Genomic DNA, 19120 nt, shown 5'->3' with positions numbered 1-19120 from the left:
CTAAACCTGAAAAAAGCATGGGGTCGAAAAGAATCATCAAGTTGCCTTCATAAATTGATCATGTGTGCATGGTTGTTTAATTAATGATCATGTTTGTTTTTTGTTTTTTTGCTCTTTTTGAGAGCTTTTGTATGTTTTTCCTCTTGGAAGGATAGCCCGTCCCATCTCTATAAAAGCACACACTTACAAAAGATGGCCGATGTTGTGTCTGAGTGCAAGATGTCTTTATTGAAAACCCTCTCTCACTACCATGTGTTAGCTACTATGACCCACATACATGGCTATGCTCACATTTGGAATGGCCAAGCTTGTGAATAATTTATGAACCTTGAGATGAACGGAAATGTCACTGAATGTATTAATATTTGTGTCTGAATTCAGGGACGAGAGATTTTAACCATAGAAGATGGGTGAAAAAGAAACGGGATGGAGAGCAAGATATGTGATCTACGTTCTACAAAATAAGAGAATCACAAACCTTGAGCAGAACACTGGGTTGCAGGCAAAATACATACATAAAAAAGTAATTCATCCAAAAGGCTTTTTAGCATATTAATTTATCTTGCCAGAAGTAATTGCACATCTTACCAAAGAAACACTCCATTGCAAGACCAGAAATTAAGGCATGCACGAAACTTTTGTGAGTTTTGTGAGAGAAGCAAAGATTCGCAAAAGTAAAATGCATGTGAAAAGTTTTGTCTACACAATGCACACAAAAGTTTTTGTCTACACAATGCACTGAATGCCAGCTGGCACTTGGAAAAAGTTTCATGCCATGAAAAAGGCTGTCTGCTCCAATTCGTGAAAGTTTCATGCAGCTTATGTTTCTGGTTTTATAATATATCAGAAAGCTTGTCAGCATAGTGAACATTGTGTTTGTGGTGATCACTGAGGTGCCTAGGAATATGAAAATTGTGAATGTACGCACAGGTCCAAGCAGGTTATTTACCACAGAAAGGATGTGAACAGATAGCAGAGCCTTGAGCCATCTTGTTGGTCGGTTTTGTCTGCTATCATTTATGTTTTGACTCAGTATCATTGTGTGTGGAGTCTCTGGTTTTAACCTACATTATCTCCTATTCTTTCCATTCCCCCACTCCAGGATGTCGGGTACCTGGCCAAGGTGGGGTCAATTGTGGATCCATGTGGGCGGGGCAGCGTGGAAGAGAGGACCATCACCATCTGCAGTGGGCTGGACTTTGTCAACATCAACTACATGCACATGGTGGCCAGCACCCCAGAGATTGCGCAAGTGAGAAAGATGGGGATTAAGGGAAGATACATTGGTGAATGGATGGATAAATAGATGGATGAATGTGCATGGAGAGATAAATGTCTTTGTTGGTATGTTGATGAATGGATATAGGGATGAGTGAATGGCTGGCTGGATAGACTGATGAATAAACGAGTAGATAAGCAGTCAGCCATTGGATACATGGATAGATAGATGGATAGATGCAGGTACATGTAGATAAAGTGCTGGGTTGGTAGAGTGGTGGATAGATGGACAAATGGATAGAGAGATTAAAGGATATAAATGTGAATGGATAGATGGATAGTTTGGATGATGTGTTGATAGATATACAGATGAGTAAATGGATGGCTAAATAGACTCATGAATAGATGGCAAGTTTGAGCTGTTGGTCATTGGATGGTAAATGTTGGTGTTGGTACATGGATGGATAAATGGATTGATGTGGGGTACATGAGTAGATGATGGAATAGATATTTAGATGGATGGATGGTAATATGAATGGATAGCTGAATAGGTGTGATGTATTGATGAGCGGATATAGGTCTAGGTGAACGGATTACTTGATATTTTGCTGGATAGAAAGGTGTAGATAAACTGTTGGTTGATTGATGGATGGAGTGATAGATGAATTGATATGGGTAGATGGAGTAATAGATTGTGATTAGTGAGTGGATGTGATGACGGATGAATACTGACAAATTGGTTTTCTTTAGTGATTTAATATGAGTCATTGTATATATTCTAGAATTGTGGTATTGGTAACTAACAAACACTGTATTCAGCAAAATCTTATACAGTTGAACCTCTATTATCCGGCCTCCCTTTATCCGGATCTCTCTATTATCCGGACGCAATCTCGCCGTGATTTTTTCATCTTTTTTTTAATAATTACGGGAGGAAAGGGGGATTCCCAACTCCTTGAGAAAGTGCAACTAGACAAACACACATGAATTACATATACTTGATACATTTCTTAATAATTATTTAGGTAAATCATCCCAAGAATTTATAAAAGAAAATGATTTCATTCTTGCAAACACAAACCTCTATTTTGGGGTCTGTTACTGAGTGTAACAATGAAAAGGTTGCAGTATACACATTACTACATGTGGTACTACAATGGGCTACATCAGTACATGTGTATGTATACATTTATGTACATGTATAAAGCATTGAGTCTCCCGTATCCGGCCAAATCCCTTATCCGGATGAGCCCCGGTCCCGACTTGTCCGGATACGAGAGGTTCAACTGTACTACATTGTCATTCTTAGTACAGATGTTGAAATCAACATATTTAGATACATACCAAAAGCTTGCCATTTCTCATAGAGAATTCTTCCCTTATGATACTGAAAGCATTGTGCTGTCACAGTACCCATCAGTTAATTATTGAATATAAAAACACTTACATACTGTAAAAGTGAAAATCACTTCATGGTGTATAAATTTTCACCCATTTTGCATGGCAAAAAAAAAACTAGCATGAAAATAAAATTCACAAATATTTTTGCTTGCCGTATGTACCACTAATTAAAGTCTCGATTCTGCATGATTAAAAACATCTGCTATTCATCTTACCTAGCGTAGCACAGAAAATTACCAGCATGAAAATTTCCACTTTTACCGTACACATTTGATAAGTGATTTCACAATACACTAATTGCACATACAGTACTTTAGTGTGTACATAATCAGCATTGGGTGTGGTCAGACTGATAGTGGTACAGAGTCAGCATTTAAAGAATGATAGTAGTGAAACTGTTCAAAAGAAAGAAAAAAAAAACGCAATTGAGGAACCTTTATTGTGTTCGTACCATCTCAAATTTGATTAGCAGGGGAGAGACACTCTTTTATATCAAAATATACTCCAATGTAGATAGCACTGCTAGTGTTGCCCTCTGGCAACCAGAGATTTAAAGGAAAACATGATAGGTTGCCGAAGAGAGATTTCATTCATTTTCTGTTCATTTATTTATGTCATTTTCAGCAAAGAATATAAGTGTACCAAACATGCTAAAAAATGCAGTGTATGTGTATTCTAAATATATAAAAATATAGTACAATCACACACAAAAATTTGTGGAGCAAAGATGCATTATATACTCAATAATGTTAGTATATAATCATGAACATTTTGTTACAAAAAAAAGTAAATGGATAGGGTAAGTTGTATTCACAAATTTTACCTCACAAGCTCTAGACAATTGAAGAAATTAAAGCATAATAGAATGTGCTATAAGACACACTTTTCTTTTGCAGGTGAGCCAGATACATCTGATATATATATTGGTCTAACATAAATCTTACCTTTTGATAAATTGTGCATTTGCAGCTTTATCAAATTCCCCCCTTAAAAAAAAAATTACAAAGTTTGAATGAATTACTCAAAAAAGAACAAAGTCATCGGATGACGATCAGGACATCAATATATTGATTTGCCATATATCACATATAGCAACACAAACTCGTGTGTTTTAAACAACAATATTATAAGATTTCAAAAGAAAGGGAAAAAAAAAGGAAATGTGTAAGTTTGTCATGAGGATTCACCCCGAGTCTTCATGCCTGTCTTTTGCATGTAGTATGCACTCCCGCTCGAATGATATTATCTGTTATGAGTTAATGATGTAAGAGATGTTTCCATTTGAATTGGTTCTGACAGAGGAGAGACATCGCCAATTTGGCTGTAATGGCACTCCTGCAGCACTGGAGGAAAATTAACATTACTTGCTTCGGTGCTCTGTGCGACTAATCAGGTGGCAATGTTAATGGCATGTTTGGCAGACAGACGGAGACCAGGCAAGCTGAGATGATGTGACATCCAATTGGTCATATCTCTCCAAAGGTAGAGAGGGAAGCAAATGCGTATATATTCCCTCTCGTCAGCTACAGTGACACAAATTACATTCTGAGCTTCAGCTTCCATCAAATTAAGAGTGTGGAAAGCCACATTTAAAGGTCGGATATTTCATTCATCAGTCGCATGTCAGAATTAATGATGCTGCAAAATGAAAATTCATCAGTTGAGATCAATTCTTTAACAGCTCATCAAATTCAAATTTAAACAATATGATTATGTATAGACTTTTCATCACCCTCAAATTGGCATTAATGAAGGTTTTAGTTCCTGCCTTCTCAGCAGAATGAAATATAAATATGTGTATGAGAAAACACACCCATTTGTAATAAATGACTAGGGTTTAAAGAGTTATTCATACGGGCAAGAAAAGGAATTTGAGCCATCTGCTAATGATATTGTATACCAACATTTTATCTAATTCAAAAGATACAAAGGGATGGTGACGGAGCAACTTGGAAGGTTTATTGTAACTGAAAATCATGAGCAAATTTAAGAAGGTAGCATAATCATGATATATGACTCTATCTGCAATACCAACTACTCAGTACCTGCTGCAGGGCCCTTGCTACACCTCAGAGAGAGAGAGAGAGATAAAAACAAGCAAACAAACAAACTTGCAAATGAACGAGAACAGATTGTAATCACTTATGTCAAGAAAGTAAGAAACCAGTTTATGGGTGAGGAGATTTACAAAATAATCACCACATTTTCTGTAGTGCAAGTGGTCTGGTATTGTTTTTATTTTCTTCTCACTTTCATGTGGGGTGAAGAAGGAAAGCCATTTTGAGACACTATGGCTCTAATTCATGAAGGTGGTACAATCTATGTCCATGGTTTAAACCATGGACAAAGACCGTAGTTTTGTATGGGGTGCCAAGTGTCGCATGGCCTATTTCATTACGAAATGATCATTTCTTCGACGAAAGTTTGACATTTCGTGACGAAATGACTGATTTTGCAATGAAATAGGCCATGCGACATTTGGTGCCCCTTACAAAACTACGGTCTTTGTCCATGGTTTAAACCATGGACAAAGATTGTACCACCTTCATGAATTAGGGCCTTCTTTGTTTATCTTTATTCCTTCATCTAGACAGGAGCTGAGGTGTGTCCCTAGAATTTGAATAAACTGTGAATATTGACAAAATGGCAGAGCAGTGCACTGACCTAATTAGATTATGGGGCTCTATGAAACTATGAAAATTTGAAGATCAGGAGAAAGTGGTAGTTGAGAAGAGATTTATCACTTTAATGAACATTGTGTGAGGAAAGTCAGTGTGATATAATGTTACATTTGAATATTCAATGGCTAGGTGCAGCATTGTACACAGAAGCTTAAAAATTGACATGTAAATATTCACATATGGCATAGTCAAAAGCTGAGAATAAAAAATAGAATTAAAGAGTCATACAGCATTTATGCACTGTTATATTTTGCAGGATTCACATTCATTTGTGTTGGTTCAGCCAGTAAGAGCATTAAAAATGAGGGTATTTCTTTTCATATAAATCATTGCATGAAAATAATGCTAAGAGACTGGTCAAAAGAATAAGATAGAATTCGTAGAATAATGATATGTTTGTATCACTATTAGTTGCAATGATTTATCTAGATTGTGGGTTTGTAGGGTTGCCAGAAGAGACGAAAATTCATTAAAATCTAGAAGACTTAGATAAAATGGGGTTAATTCCTTTTTTAATACTGTGATCCTCTGCAGTCATCCATCAACTGATCTCCTTTAGAGCAGACAGATAGTTGTCTGGAGATGTTGAGATAAGAAAGAGAGAGAGGGGGGGGGGAACAGAAAGAGAAAAAGAAAGATGGAAGGGAGGGGAAAATGCTCAAGAAGAGCAGGCAGGTGTCAGATACAGCATGCACTCAATCAAACAAATCACATTACGGCCAAGAGAGGAGCACAAGAGGATGAAAACACCCTCCATTTGGAGAGGGGAGGGGGAGGGAGGGGGAGGGATGGGGTGGCAGTGAGTGACCAGCATACAGTAAAAGACAGACAGACAGACAGACAGACACACGCACACTAAAGAGATGACTGCAGAAGTGGATGAAGGTTGCGACAAGGGGCAGGGAAGTGAGTTTTAAATGTGATTTAAAGTGACGTATTCAGGGCGTGATTTCTTGCTCTAATACATAGAAGTGATGAGAGAGAGTGTGAAGAAAAAAGAGATCTGTGGAGCGGTATCTGTTTTCACATATAACTGAATCAGAAGAAGGATGAGAACAAGAAGAAGAAGGGAATAGTAATAATACTTTATGAAAATAAAACAACCATGCTTGTATTATCTTACAAAATAGGTGAAGAAAATGCAAGAAAAGTAAAATGCTGATATTTTGCTGACGTGTCAAAGCCAACACTGAACACTGACAGTATTTCTTGGCTGAAAAAAAAAAAAATCCTCAAAGTCTGCAATATAGTCTTATGTATCAAACATGCTGCTCAGTGTGTGTGTGTGTGTGTTTGTGCATGTATACATACACATTGTATACATCATATTTACACAAAAAAGATATGTTTAAGTAAATAAATTGCAGCTCTACGACATGACAGGAGTGATTATAAGTCAGGCCAAAGAGAAAGACAAGCTTTGTTTGTACAAGAAAGCATAAAATAATGTCAGTGATGGCATGATTAGCAGAAGACAAATAGACATTTTTAATTCACCTGTGAAATATTGGTGCTGCAGCAGTAGTTAATTGATATGAAACTTTATCATGGCAGTATGCATGCTTTGATCCATTATAGGATGGACTGTAGTATTTGTGCCAACGAATAAAATTGGCGTTCTTCTGGTCAGACCTGCCGTAGATGTTGAGAGGTACTGTAGACTATTCCAAGGTTCAGTGAAATTGATTCTCCCTGAATAAACGATGTATAATATATAATGCAGAAGACATAAAACCTCTCACACAGTAGTTCGTGCGCCTTTGTGCAATTTTAAGCAGTTTGAGGCAAATTCAAAGACATCCCCACTTCCAACGTTAATGCTTTTCTTATTTTGTTCTTTTTTTTTTTGAAGAATATATGAAATTGATCTACAAGCACCGCAGACTGTATAATAAATTTTACAGCGCAGGGCCAACCAGTCTACAAGCTAAACATTGCAGGGTTATTTTTCTCCCTCCACCCATGGCTTTTACCCTTGGCTGAAATTAGATGAGGATGGGTGTGTTACAGGCAATTAACATAAGAGCTATCATGGTGTATGTTCAGATAAAAGGAATGTGCATTGTTCATGTAGGTGGATTTACTGATTTTTTGTTTCTTCAGTGGGTTACAGATATTTTGTCTGGGTTCACAGAAAATGTCACTGTGTTTACTTGTGTAACATGCATCAGGGTTTTTTTTTTATTTCATTCAAACTAACATGTTCTTTTTTTTTCCTTCTGTAAATTTCTCAAGGGCCAATTTTGTGTGCGGTACATTAATATGAGTCTAATTATACATAGACACAGTAAAGATTCAAATGTGTTCATTCACACTACTGTTAAACCAGTAATATTTGCGGCATGAAATTTTCACGAATTGCCACTGGCATTCAATTCATTAAGTGTAGACAAGAAGCTTTGCATGCATTTCTGTATCACAAATTTTGGCTCTCACAAAATTTGCCAAATTAAAATGCACATGAAAATTTCTGGTTCTACAGTACTGTAAAACAATATTTTCGTGGCATGAAATTTTCGCAGTTGCCTTTAACATTCAATGCAAACAGTGTAGACAAGAACTTTCGCTTGTATTTTAATTTCGCGAATCTTGGCTCTTGCGAAATTAAACTGCACACGAACATTTCTCGTTTTACAGGATATGGCTAATTGAAATAGGTTTGCGATTCCTCATTTCGGAAGATCATTTAGCTGGACTCTGGGTTTTATTTATAGTGATTGTAGTAGTAATACCCAGTATCTTATTAGGATGCTAATTATTTATTCCAAAAATGATATGTTGCAGGAATTTTGTACTGTAATATCTGATGCAACCACATCACCGGTACTGCCCTGAGTTGTGGTGGCCTCTGTATGAAGTCCTGCTGATTTCTACTATGATCTCTCATTCAGAGGGTTTTTACTACATGAGATGAGTGTGTCTCATAAGTTGAGCTCCTATGGGGCTTTTTACACTTGCAAATTTTTGCTTAGTCCTGTACCAACGGTGGGGCTAAGGGGGGGGGGGGGGCCTTAGCCCCACCGTTGGTACCGGACTTTCCTTAGCCCACTTTCTGTTTACACTTGTTTTTGCCAAAGTGGGCTAGCCCCACTGATAATCCCGTACTATCTGGCCCTGCAAAATAGCAGGGTTAGCAAACCCCGCAATTGCGGTGCCAAGCAAGCGAATGTAAACAGAACAAAGAAATAATCCAGGGCTAAGCGACGGAGACGAAGTCCAACCCTCACTTATGACCAATCAGAAACGAGGTAATCAAGTGCTGCCGGTGCGTGCGTGTACTTGTACAGTGCACAGTGTAATCATGAATATTTATGTGGTTTGGAAAGTACGGGACCAAGAAATACGAGTATAAAAAGGTCAGTTTTCTCTTTAGCCCAGGACAAGAGCTTAGTACGGGATTTATTGGCAAGTGTAAAAAGCTGAAAAAATTGATTATGGGATTAACGATAGTCCTGGGTCAGAGAAAGTACGGGGTTAAGAAACACAAGTGTAAAAAGGGCTTATTATCCATGGAAGAAGCATTGAACAATGACTTGTGATAAGATTTTGTCAGCTATCCTATATGATTTCCTGTGTTCTGGCCTCAACCACCTTCCAGTTTCCCAAGCACTCCAGAGACTAATTTGTCACACACATGTGTTGTGTTGAGTGTAAATTGAAAGTTGTGATTTTTCATTGTGCTAATTATTATTACGCTTGACAAGGAGCCGCTTTCTTTCAGACCTTTCCCCTAGGATGACTCGCTTGTAAAGGCCAGCTGCTTCCCAAAATGGCATGAAATAGACAACATGGCATGAAATTGACAAGAGCAGAAAAGTGACTTTAAGATCTGCCCCATTCCCCGTCCCCACCACCTACTCCCCACCCCCATACACATCTTCTCTAGATCTTTTCAGCCCCACCCGACCTCCAATCTGAGCTGATGAACCCTCTGAGTGGCCGTCAGTGGATGTGAACGATCCAGCTCCACACTGTTTGTTACTGTTGAGGTGGTAATCGTAGACGTCTGACATTTACTTCTCTGTGACTCTGATGCTAATACGGAAAATGATACTCGCATTTCTTCATTATGAGTGGAGGAATGGTGACAGTCGAATGGCAGAAATTGAATGTGATGGTGTCCCCGCCTGCCTGCATCCATGTAGGTTCTGTTGGAAAGCCAATTGTAAAAGACATGAAAAGATAGACATTAATGTTACTCTTAGACCACATACCACAGAATGCATACAAGTGCTTATATATCACAACGATTCTACATGGTGGGTCTGAAGAGATATATTTTTCACCCAATTTTGTAATTGCAGCTCATTTTAAGAGAATAAGATGTAATTTGTTGAAGTTTCACATATAATGTGCATCTCCATGTAATTGTGTTGATACTATCTTGCTTAATCCGTTGGGGACGAGTCCTGAGTATACTCGGGCAAGTGTCTGTGGGAAATGTGTGTTATAGCAAAATCAGCCCGTCCTCAAAGGGCTAATTGTTTCCTTCTCGAGATATTGTATAGTCCCGAAGAACATTCTTTTCAATTCAATTCAATTCGATTCAAATGAAATTTTATTTCCAATATCACATAGTTTGTTATCGATACACATTCAAATAAAACAAAATGTACAATATATTACAACAAAAAATGTACATCTACAATATGGAACTACTGTAAAACATGATATATTCGCGGCATGAAAATTTCGCGAATTGGAGCCGACGGCCTTTCTTGTAGCATGAAATTTCCGCGACTTGCCGCTGGTATCCAAAGCATACTGTGTAGGCAAGAACTTTCGTGTGTATTTTAATTTCGCGAATGTTGCCGCTCACGAAATTCACAAAATTTTAATGCACACGATCATTCCTCGTTTTACAGTAGTTGTTCAAAATAATTGTGTTACTATGAGGTTGATAATGTGAGATTTCCTTATTACTGTCATATACTTTTGAAGTCATGCCACATTGTAATATTTTCTCTAGCAGGTAGTCTCTGGTAAAGATAAAGGCATACATTGTGCATCTTGACAGAATATGAAGGGAAATCCAAGAAACACTCACTTTTCAAGACTAATCCCAGAATCTGTGGAGATTCTGTGTGATGAAACTCTCCTGACTTCTGATACTTGTCTCAAGATTTGAAATTGTCTCTGGCAGACACAGAGATGGCATCCCAACGATGTCTACAACCACTGTATAATCATGGTATATCATCCCATGTTTAATTTTGGATGTTTTTGTCAGATATATTTTGTGTTTTTACTTGAAAAGAGATGCTCATAAAAGTGACCTTACCTTTGCCTTTGTTAACATTTATTAACAGAAAAAAGAAAAGAAAAAGAAAGACAGCAGGAGTGATGGCCAAATGCTATCCTAGGGGGAATCAAATTAGGCAGAATGTGACTTAAGAGCAGTATTACCAAGGGGGTTTTCTTAAAGCTAGTCATTATGTTCTGTCTAAAACACTTCCATTAGTTCCCCTGCCATTCCATTAATGTGGCCTTCCAGTCCTATGGAAAACAGTCTTCCCTGGGGCAGAAAATGCACACAGGCCCCTGCCTCCCCCACCCCACCCACACTGGGACGTGACAAGCATACGTGCGGTTAGAGAAGAATAAAAAGAAAACCAAAAACAACAGACTTGGTAGAAGTCAGCGACTACATGTCATAGTTGTTGGGTTTGTTGTTGTTTTTATGGTGAAGCTTTGTTTGTCCCTGTAGTTTATGTAATGTCAAGACTACGAATCAGAGTTATGCAACAATTGGGTGTGGAAGGGGAGGGGGTTCAAAATCCTCCAGATGAATTTTGTCTTTCATCTTCTGTATATTCTTCCTCGGATCAAAATAGATGAAAAACAAGACAGGGTTTTACCATATGGATCATCAGAAAGTAATCATGTAATGCTTACTCAAACAGCTTCAGAAATGGGGGGGGGGGGGGATTTGTATTTTACAGTGGATCTTGGAATAGAGTAATGAGGTAGACATACTACATCGTATGTACCTTACATACTAGCTCAGGACTTTAGATACCATTGAAATAGATTACATTATCTGCTCTCCTTATATCCAACTTTTATCTATTGTTAGAATGTCGCAGGTCGTTAAACAGCTCAATATATTTATGCCAATTGGCATAATATGTTAGAAACGTAACGGCCGTATTTTGTGACTTTAAATTTTCTCTTAAAATTCTCAGACAGAGAATCCTTATCAAATTATTTCAATACTTTTCTTAGTCTGTATGACGTGGGCTCATTCCACATGGGATGTACGGGGTAGTTAGATGAAAGCAGGCTCATAGAATATGACCAGTGCTGAAACAGGGAAGGAAAGTTGACATGGATGTGGCATGATAAAAACTGTTTACTGATCTTTTTTTAGCCCTTTGTCTGCAGGAGCCTGGCTGGTCTATACAAACTCTATGGGAATTTGAGAGTCTTGTAGAGAAATGGTTAATCCAACTTCACTGACGTACAAGTACTTTTTCCCCCATTTTTAAAAAAATATTGATTTCTTTTGTTGCTGACGAAACATGATATCTCCCATCAAGGAGCACACTTGAATCATTCTACTTGAGTGTTTAGGTAAACACATACAAATATACAAAAGAAATTTATAAAACGTATAATGTCTCCTGTCAGTGAGTGCAGTAAATAAATGAATAATAATGATAATAATCATAGTGTATACTTCTATAGCGCAACATTCCATCAAAAAGATGCTCATGGCCCTTTTAGTCTTTAAGGTTAGGAAAAGAAAGAAAGTATGAGTGAAATCATTAAAATATTGTATATGAAACACACACACAGCACACACACAATATACATACAGCAAGGAAGTATCTTGTGAAATCATATGGGAAACTAAAATATCTTGTACCTTGATAGCAAGTGAACCCTTGAAGATGTGAACTAATATGTGTATGATATGAAAGGAAATGTTTGGGTGAATGTACACCATCTTATATTCCTGTCATGGACACTCGGAAGAAGTTTCTTCCCAAAACACTCCAGCCTGTAAAAGCCTATTAACCCGTTGAGGATGGACTGATTTTGCTACAACACGCATTTCCCATAGACACTTGCCCGAGTATACTCGGGACTTGTCCTCAACGGATTAATTTCTTCTCAGTAGGGAATGAGAGAGAGAGAGAAAGAGAGAGACCATGGAGAGAGTGTATATTACTCTAACCACCCTGTCATTGGTCAACAGTTATGGTCACTCACAGGCCAGCAACATCACAATGCATTTAAATGTGAAGAAAAATGAAATTGTTTGGAAATATTGAAACATTAGAAATTGCAGTGTTTGACCTTTCCCTTCGCACTGCAGTGAAATATACTGACGTTATGGCACCAAGGAACATTTTAATGGTGACATATAACCACTGTAATGTACATTCGCAATTGACTTAGCAGTCTGCTGCATGCAGCTGATATCAAAATAGCTTGGCCTGCTATAATGCACACTTAGCATGGGGCTTCCAGGACCTCTATAAATGGAAGTTGTGTGACAAAAATTTGTGATTTTCTGTAATTAGGTTCGCACTGCAAACAGAAACAGCAAGCTTTACCCGCACATCAAAAATAAAAACAACAAAAACAACAAAAAACAAAAAACACACCCACACCCACACCCACACCAACACCCACACGCTCCACTGTCTGTTTTCATGGCAAAGTTGTGGATAGCTATCATATTGGCATTGCAAGTCACCCAGCAAATTTCACCATGACATTGTGATTTTTCTAATATGTTTTCTTTTGTCATTATGAGTAGGTGAAATAGAGGAAAACAACACTTAATGTGTCTTCAAATAGGAATGTAAAATTACTGCAGCTGGAGAGACATACCTGTTATTTAAAAACACCATAAGCAGGAATTGAGGAGAAATGGTGTCTTGTATGGGTTGTATGTGTGAATGCTTGCGTTGGTAGTGTATGATTGCGTATTTGTTGTGTGTGCATGTGTATGTATGTTTGTATATTTGTGTTGTGTGCTTTGATGAATTATATACAGTATATTTAGGCCTGTACATTGAGCAAGATGGCTTTGTCTTTGTGTTTGTGTGTATGAATGGTATATATTACAGTGTGCATGTGTGTATACTATGGTATTTGTGTGTATGCTATGGCATGTGTATGTGGGGGGGGGGGGTGGTAATGTATGTGTGCATGCATAAGGCATTTATTGGGACATATTTCAAAGAATCATATTATAGACATGTTGAAGTACAAAAGAACTTAATGGGCCTGTATACTCCTTGGAATTTCATTGAGCATTGCTACATTTTAATATACTTTAATTTGATTTTTAAATTCCATGATCACATAGAGAGCACTCATGAAAATTACATGAACACAATGATTGCCATCAATTTTTGTAATTCTAAAAGCAGAAATTGCTCGCAATAAGTTTTTTGCACTTGGCCGTAAGACAGATTATGCCTGTTTTTTTATTTCACAGACAGTCACAAGAATTGAACAAGCACTTCAAACAGTTCACTGCTGCCATGATGGCTAAGGTCTTTTGGCAGCACATACTAGAGTCAAAGGTTACAGGTCTGCATTATGATAGCAAATTCACTCATCTAATTACACTAATGAACATGAAGGAAGCTACAAATAACATAAGAGCTGCATGTATACCCCTACAATATGATACAGAATTCGTAATCACAGTATGCAGCCTAACCCGATGAAACGTGAACATGTTGTGTGGTGCCTGTATGTGCATCGTTCAAAAGCAAATTCAGTGCATGCACAAAAATAAACAATAAAGTCACATGTTTTTATTTTAATTGTGCTTGTTTCAGTTCACAAAACAAATATGCAAAAATTTCTTCTGTTATAGTAAATACATGACATTGTGTAGATACATGCTCATTGCAACATGGGTGTAACTATCACCTATGGTGCAATTTTTTACTCTTCTTTCAATGTATAGGTTAATACCACACGAAAGGAATTGCTATCACAAGCCCCTTTAATATTGTCATCACATTTTGTCTTTGTGTCTCCAGGTTTGGTTTGAGGGATTGCTGTCGATAACGCACAATGTCAAGGCCAACAATGTCTGCCCTATGCAGAGTCTACAAAAACAGTGAGTTCTTCCAGACAATAAGAATATTAAATGTTTGAATTTATGTGTAAAACTTATAATCTTTCTCAGCTTACTGTAAGTCATTCAGATGGATATACAAATAATCCACAAAAAGAAAAGATAAAGTGCATTTTATTTAAAACAGAACATTATCACTAGAGAAACAGGAACTGGTATACATTTTACTATTCTAGATGGATTCATTGTGATTAAGTGTATATTTCTTGTTGCATTCCCCTGTCTGTTAGGAGAAATTACTTCAGAGAAAAGGTTTTTGTAACTGAAAAGAGTGAAACACAGTGAAAAGTGTGAGACAAATTGGACAAATATGAGGAATAGTTGACCACTCTAATGTCAGAAATTGGACTGTCTTGGTGTCCCATGTACATCTCAAAGTGTTTTCCAAAGTACTCTGACTGAATTATCTTGTAATTTGGTTCCTTGAAAGGTACTGCTCCTGAATACCTTGCCAATCGAATATGCATGCAAACTTCGCAATATTCTCTCCGTAATACTTTATGTAAAATATTTTTGCCAAAACCAAATACAAATTTTAAACGGAACAGTTTTTTATATTGTAGTGCAATATTGTTTAATAGTCTACCGTATGATATTCGTTCGAGTGATACAATCTGCATTTTTAAACGGAATATAAGAAGATATGATTTGTTTTGAGGCTGCGTTTTAATATACATATTTTTGGTTGTTATTATACATACATTGATTAATATTCATATCACGAATGATTGTTTGCATACTCTGGCAAAAAATTCAATTCATCTAGGCACATTTTCCATGCTTTTGAAGTGAATAGGAATACTTGTACTTTTTATGTTGAGTATTTTTATTTTTCTTCTTGTTTTTTTGTTGTATACAGTTATTTATGTAATTTGTATTTATTGTTTTACCCTGTAAATCATTGTATTTTTACGTGGACCCCTTTGAAAATCAGTCTTGTGCTGAAAGGGCTATCCACCCTGTGAATGGAAATAAATAAATAAATAAAATAAATAAAATCTGTTAATTAAGTTTTTCTCAAAAAAAGATCCTGTAATTATCTCATTTATAATAGATGACAGAAAAGAAGGAGTGATATTTTGGAAGGGACATTATTGTCATGAAGCTAGTATTGATCTGTTTGTGTGGCCATAAGGATATCAAGCTAGGGGATAGTTCAAACAAAAGTTATAGTAGTGTCTTTTCCTAGATTCTTATTTTATGTCATTACTAGCATCTTCTTGTTGTGCTCTTTTGATACCACAGATTTCATTTAACCTGTACGGGCATTCTGTATGTGGTAGTAGATATTACTTGAACAAACAGGGTCAGTGAGAGGAAAACTGGGATCAAGAGAAAAATGTCATGTTTATAAAAAGAAAATTTATTTTTTAAGAGGAACATTTGCTGATATTGCATTGTATTAATCTTTAAAGAAACTAAAATGGATTGATCCACTCATAGAATTCAATAGTTGCGTCAAGTATAGAATGCAAAAGTGCCTTTGAATAATGAAATCTGGTTGCAAAGTATTTCAGAATGTAACAGAAAAGCTGAGGTATTGTATTATGAAAAACCCTTTCCTGTGCAGCTGGATGAAAATCTGTTTTCAAGTAAACCCCAGCGGACGGATTCCTGTCAAGAATTTAACGAGAACCTTTGCGTCGGGCAAAACAGAGAAGATCGTCTTCAAGTCCCTTGATGAACTAGGGCTACCCTCTGGCAAGGTAGGAACTGAAAAGGAAAATGTCATTGATACATTCTTCCATATGTGTGTATGTGTATGTTTGTGTGTTTGTGTGTGTTTGTCTTTGCCTTCTTTTTGTCCTGTCTGTATGCCATCTCCCTCTCTTTTCACTCAATTTCTTCCATGTCGCTATTCTTCTCATCTCGTTTTGATCATCCTGACGTTGTTTTCCTTGTTGTTAGAAATCTTTTGCTTCTGTTTCATTTGTGATCATCCAGAGTTCTCCACCCTTGCTAACCTTAACCCTCTAAGTAATGGCTGTTTGTTCATCAGCCTGTCCAATCCTTCTATGACATGCTTTGATAATGTTGCATGGTTTCACCTCTCCGTCTTGTGAGAACCGTATTTCTTCCAATAGGTTATTGTTTATCGTTTGCTCCGTATCTGTCAGGCCAGCCACCATTTATCACAATACTATACTCTCCGGGTCTATCTTGTTTATGCCTTGCTCTGCCCTCCTCCTCCTCCCCCGCTTTGCTTTGACATTGCTCTGTTCTGCTTTTGAGAGGAGGACACACCCTGTTTTCGAGTCAACACAGGATCAGTGTACTGAATATGTTATCAGTATTGTGCCACGCCCATATATTTTGTACCTCTTCTTTGATCTCCATAAGTATGCAGTCTCAATGGCTAATGAGAGAGATGCAGCGCCGCTGGAGCTTACTTTGAGTTTGGCAGTTATTCTCTCTCCACTTTCCTTCAGCAGTTTTCAAGAAAAATACCACTGTTCGCAAGAGAAGGGGTTAAGTGGGGATGGTCAATAACCAAACCTCGCTTAACCTTTAAATGTAGGGGGCATGAGAGAGGTGAGCTTCATTTGATTGACAGTTTGACATTATCGTTACCTCGTAGGGCGGTGAACACTGCTCGTCTGAGTGTTAGCAGTGCTCTTTTCACATGTCAAGAAATGAGGGCATTTTCTCCAGGACCTGCTGCTTGTGTTTGCATGTAGATTCAGAGAGGTTTATCCAAAATAGCTGAAAGGAAGAAAACAGACACTTGACCCTATTACTTAAAAAAAACCACCATGTTTGCATATCTTGTATTTCGATAAATCTTAATGAAGAGGTTTTGATCAGGCACGACATTTCCTATTAATGATGTGCCGTATGGTTTCAGATAGGTCAGATGAACAGAACATACAAATGCTTATAGGAACGGCATTTTTTGTTGTAAAATGACTATTTGTGCCAAGTATGACCGTCAACATAGACTCTCTCAGCTATAGCTGCCTGATGCTACCAGCCAAATGATAAAAAAAGAAGAAGTCTATAAGGATTTTGTTGTCTTTTTACTGTTTGCTTTTGTTTGATTGGCTCATAAATTTGTGTGCTATGGCACATCAATTTAAAGCTGGCTTCAGATCGTTTGCTCTCTTTCTCTCTTGCTCATTCTTTTCAAATATGCTAGTTTATGCTTTTGAATTTTTGTTCACTTATGGGGTTGAAGCGTAGAATGAAGGAAAACTCCGAATTTCAAATTGAATTCATTGTTGGTGAAGGTCAGGACTGGTGATACGTTCTCCATAATGGGCATTAGATTGCACAGAAAATGATGACGGCATTGTTTCTACGCTGAGCAGGAGGAAAAGAAATTCTTCACATCAAAGACAAGTTTATGCATGGTAGCAGGCGGCAAGTTCTCCACATCAGATAGTCCAAATTTGGGCATAATGAATGAATTATCCTCTCGCCCCCCAAGAGTACCCAGCCAGCCGACATTCATCACCCTCATTGGCATATGCAGAGCAAAAATTGGCGGGATTGAGTCAAAAAAAGTGACCTCCAAATTGGGGGGGGGGGGGGGAAGGGGTGTATGGAAAATAGGTCGGTTGGATCAAGCTGAAGAGGATCCCTCTTTGCAGAGATGGTTACCGCATCCAACGGGGCAAACTTCAAGGGGAGATGCATGCAGAATAATGCATGATGGTTTTCTTTGGGAGAGTGCCCGGAAGAATTGGGATGCAGTGCAATCAATTCTGTGGGGATTATTGGCAGTGAGGTAGGAAATGCGTTTAGAAGAATGTTGTTGAGCCCTATTAGCCCAGCTTGATCTTGCTGACCAGGCAAGACGGTGGGGTAGGGTGGGGGGGGGGGGGGGGGAGAAGGGGAGGTAGGTGATGGAGAGGTTCCATTTCTCTTTCCCAATACATGTATTTTAAGGAAGGGGATATAAGAGATACATAAAGGGGGCTGCATAGAGTGGGATCCATCTGTTTTCAGGTCAACTTCATGGGTTATATTTTCTTCTGAAGTGCAAATGTTAGGGCTTTAAGTCAGAATCAAACCATTTTTTTTTGTTTGTCTTCTGATCAATGTCAGTCAAATTGACTTTTTTGTGTTCTATTTTGTCCTGACATATAGTGTATTTCTGTTTTGCTTTGTCAACTGCTTTTATTTATTGATGTTTTTTACCAAATTGAATTTCTTGAAATGTAGATTTTGAATTATGAAGCTCGAAATACTCATTCAACAACAAACAAAACAAAAATTACAGTCAGAAGGGCAAACATGCACGAACTACTGTTAAAATGAACTGCTCCTGTTTCTAAGTGATGATGAGAGTGATAATTGCACTTGGCAGGGAAGAAAATTATTCTGTGATCATCTCCACAGTGATATAATTGTACTTGTGTACTTCTGATTTTATACCAAGTTTGTAGCATTAAAAAAGAATATAAATTGTATATGAGGTTCTGCTCAGTAAGGCCTAGTTGATACCAGTTTCCCAAATTTAGCATAATGGCCTGAATTTGCATTAAATGAACACAAAATGTTTTGAGGTGTTCAACATGTCAACACAGCTATTGCTGTACAGTGTCTGAGACATAACATCTTACAAATATATGATGTAAGGGTCCAATTGCAAACAGAGTACTGTGAAAGTGGATATTTTTCTGGCTTGACTGGGTAAGACAAATTTCACATGTTTTTAATTTCACAGAATCAGGACATTAATTACTGGAACATATAAGCATGCAAAAAT

The 19120-nt window shown here is 37.5% G+C and overlaps 1 protein-coding gene across 11 annotated transcripts in view; it reads left to right on the top strand.

The window, feature by feature from the left end:
• Positions 1-19120, top strand: part of LOC139721565 (1-phosphatidylinositol 4,5-bisphosphate phosphodiesterase beta-4-like) — a 181659-nt gene that overhangs the window by 71549 nt on the left and 90990 nt on the right. For all 11 annotated transcript variants that reach the window (XM_071632895.1, XM_071632897.1, XM_071632898.1 and 8 more), the window contains 3 exons: positions 1103-1252; positions 14312-14391; positions 15980-16115. In XM_071632895.1, the coding sequence (XP_071488996.1) occupies positions 1103-1252; positions 14312-14391; positions 15980-16115 (366 nt within the window). The remainder of the gene's footprint in view (positions 1-1102; positions 1253-14311; positions 14392-15979; positions 16116-19120) is intronic.

Source organism: Diadema antillarum, unplaced genomic scaffold (genome assembly GCF_040938485.1).
Source record: "Diadema antillarum isolate AM-2024a unplaced genomic scaffold, OU_Dant_1.0 scf00000145, whole genome shotgun sequence".
Classification (NCBI taxonomy): Eukaryota; Metazoa; Echinodermata; class Echinoidea; order Diadematoida; family Diadematidae; genus Diadema; species Diadema antillarum.
The sequence above is the reverse complement of the archived record's forward strand: the minus strand, read 5'-3'. Positions and strand labels throughout refer to the sequence as shown.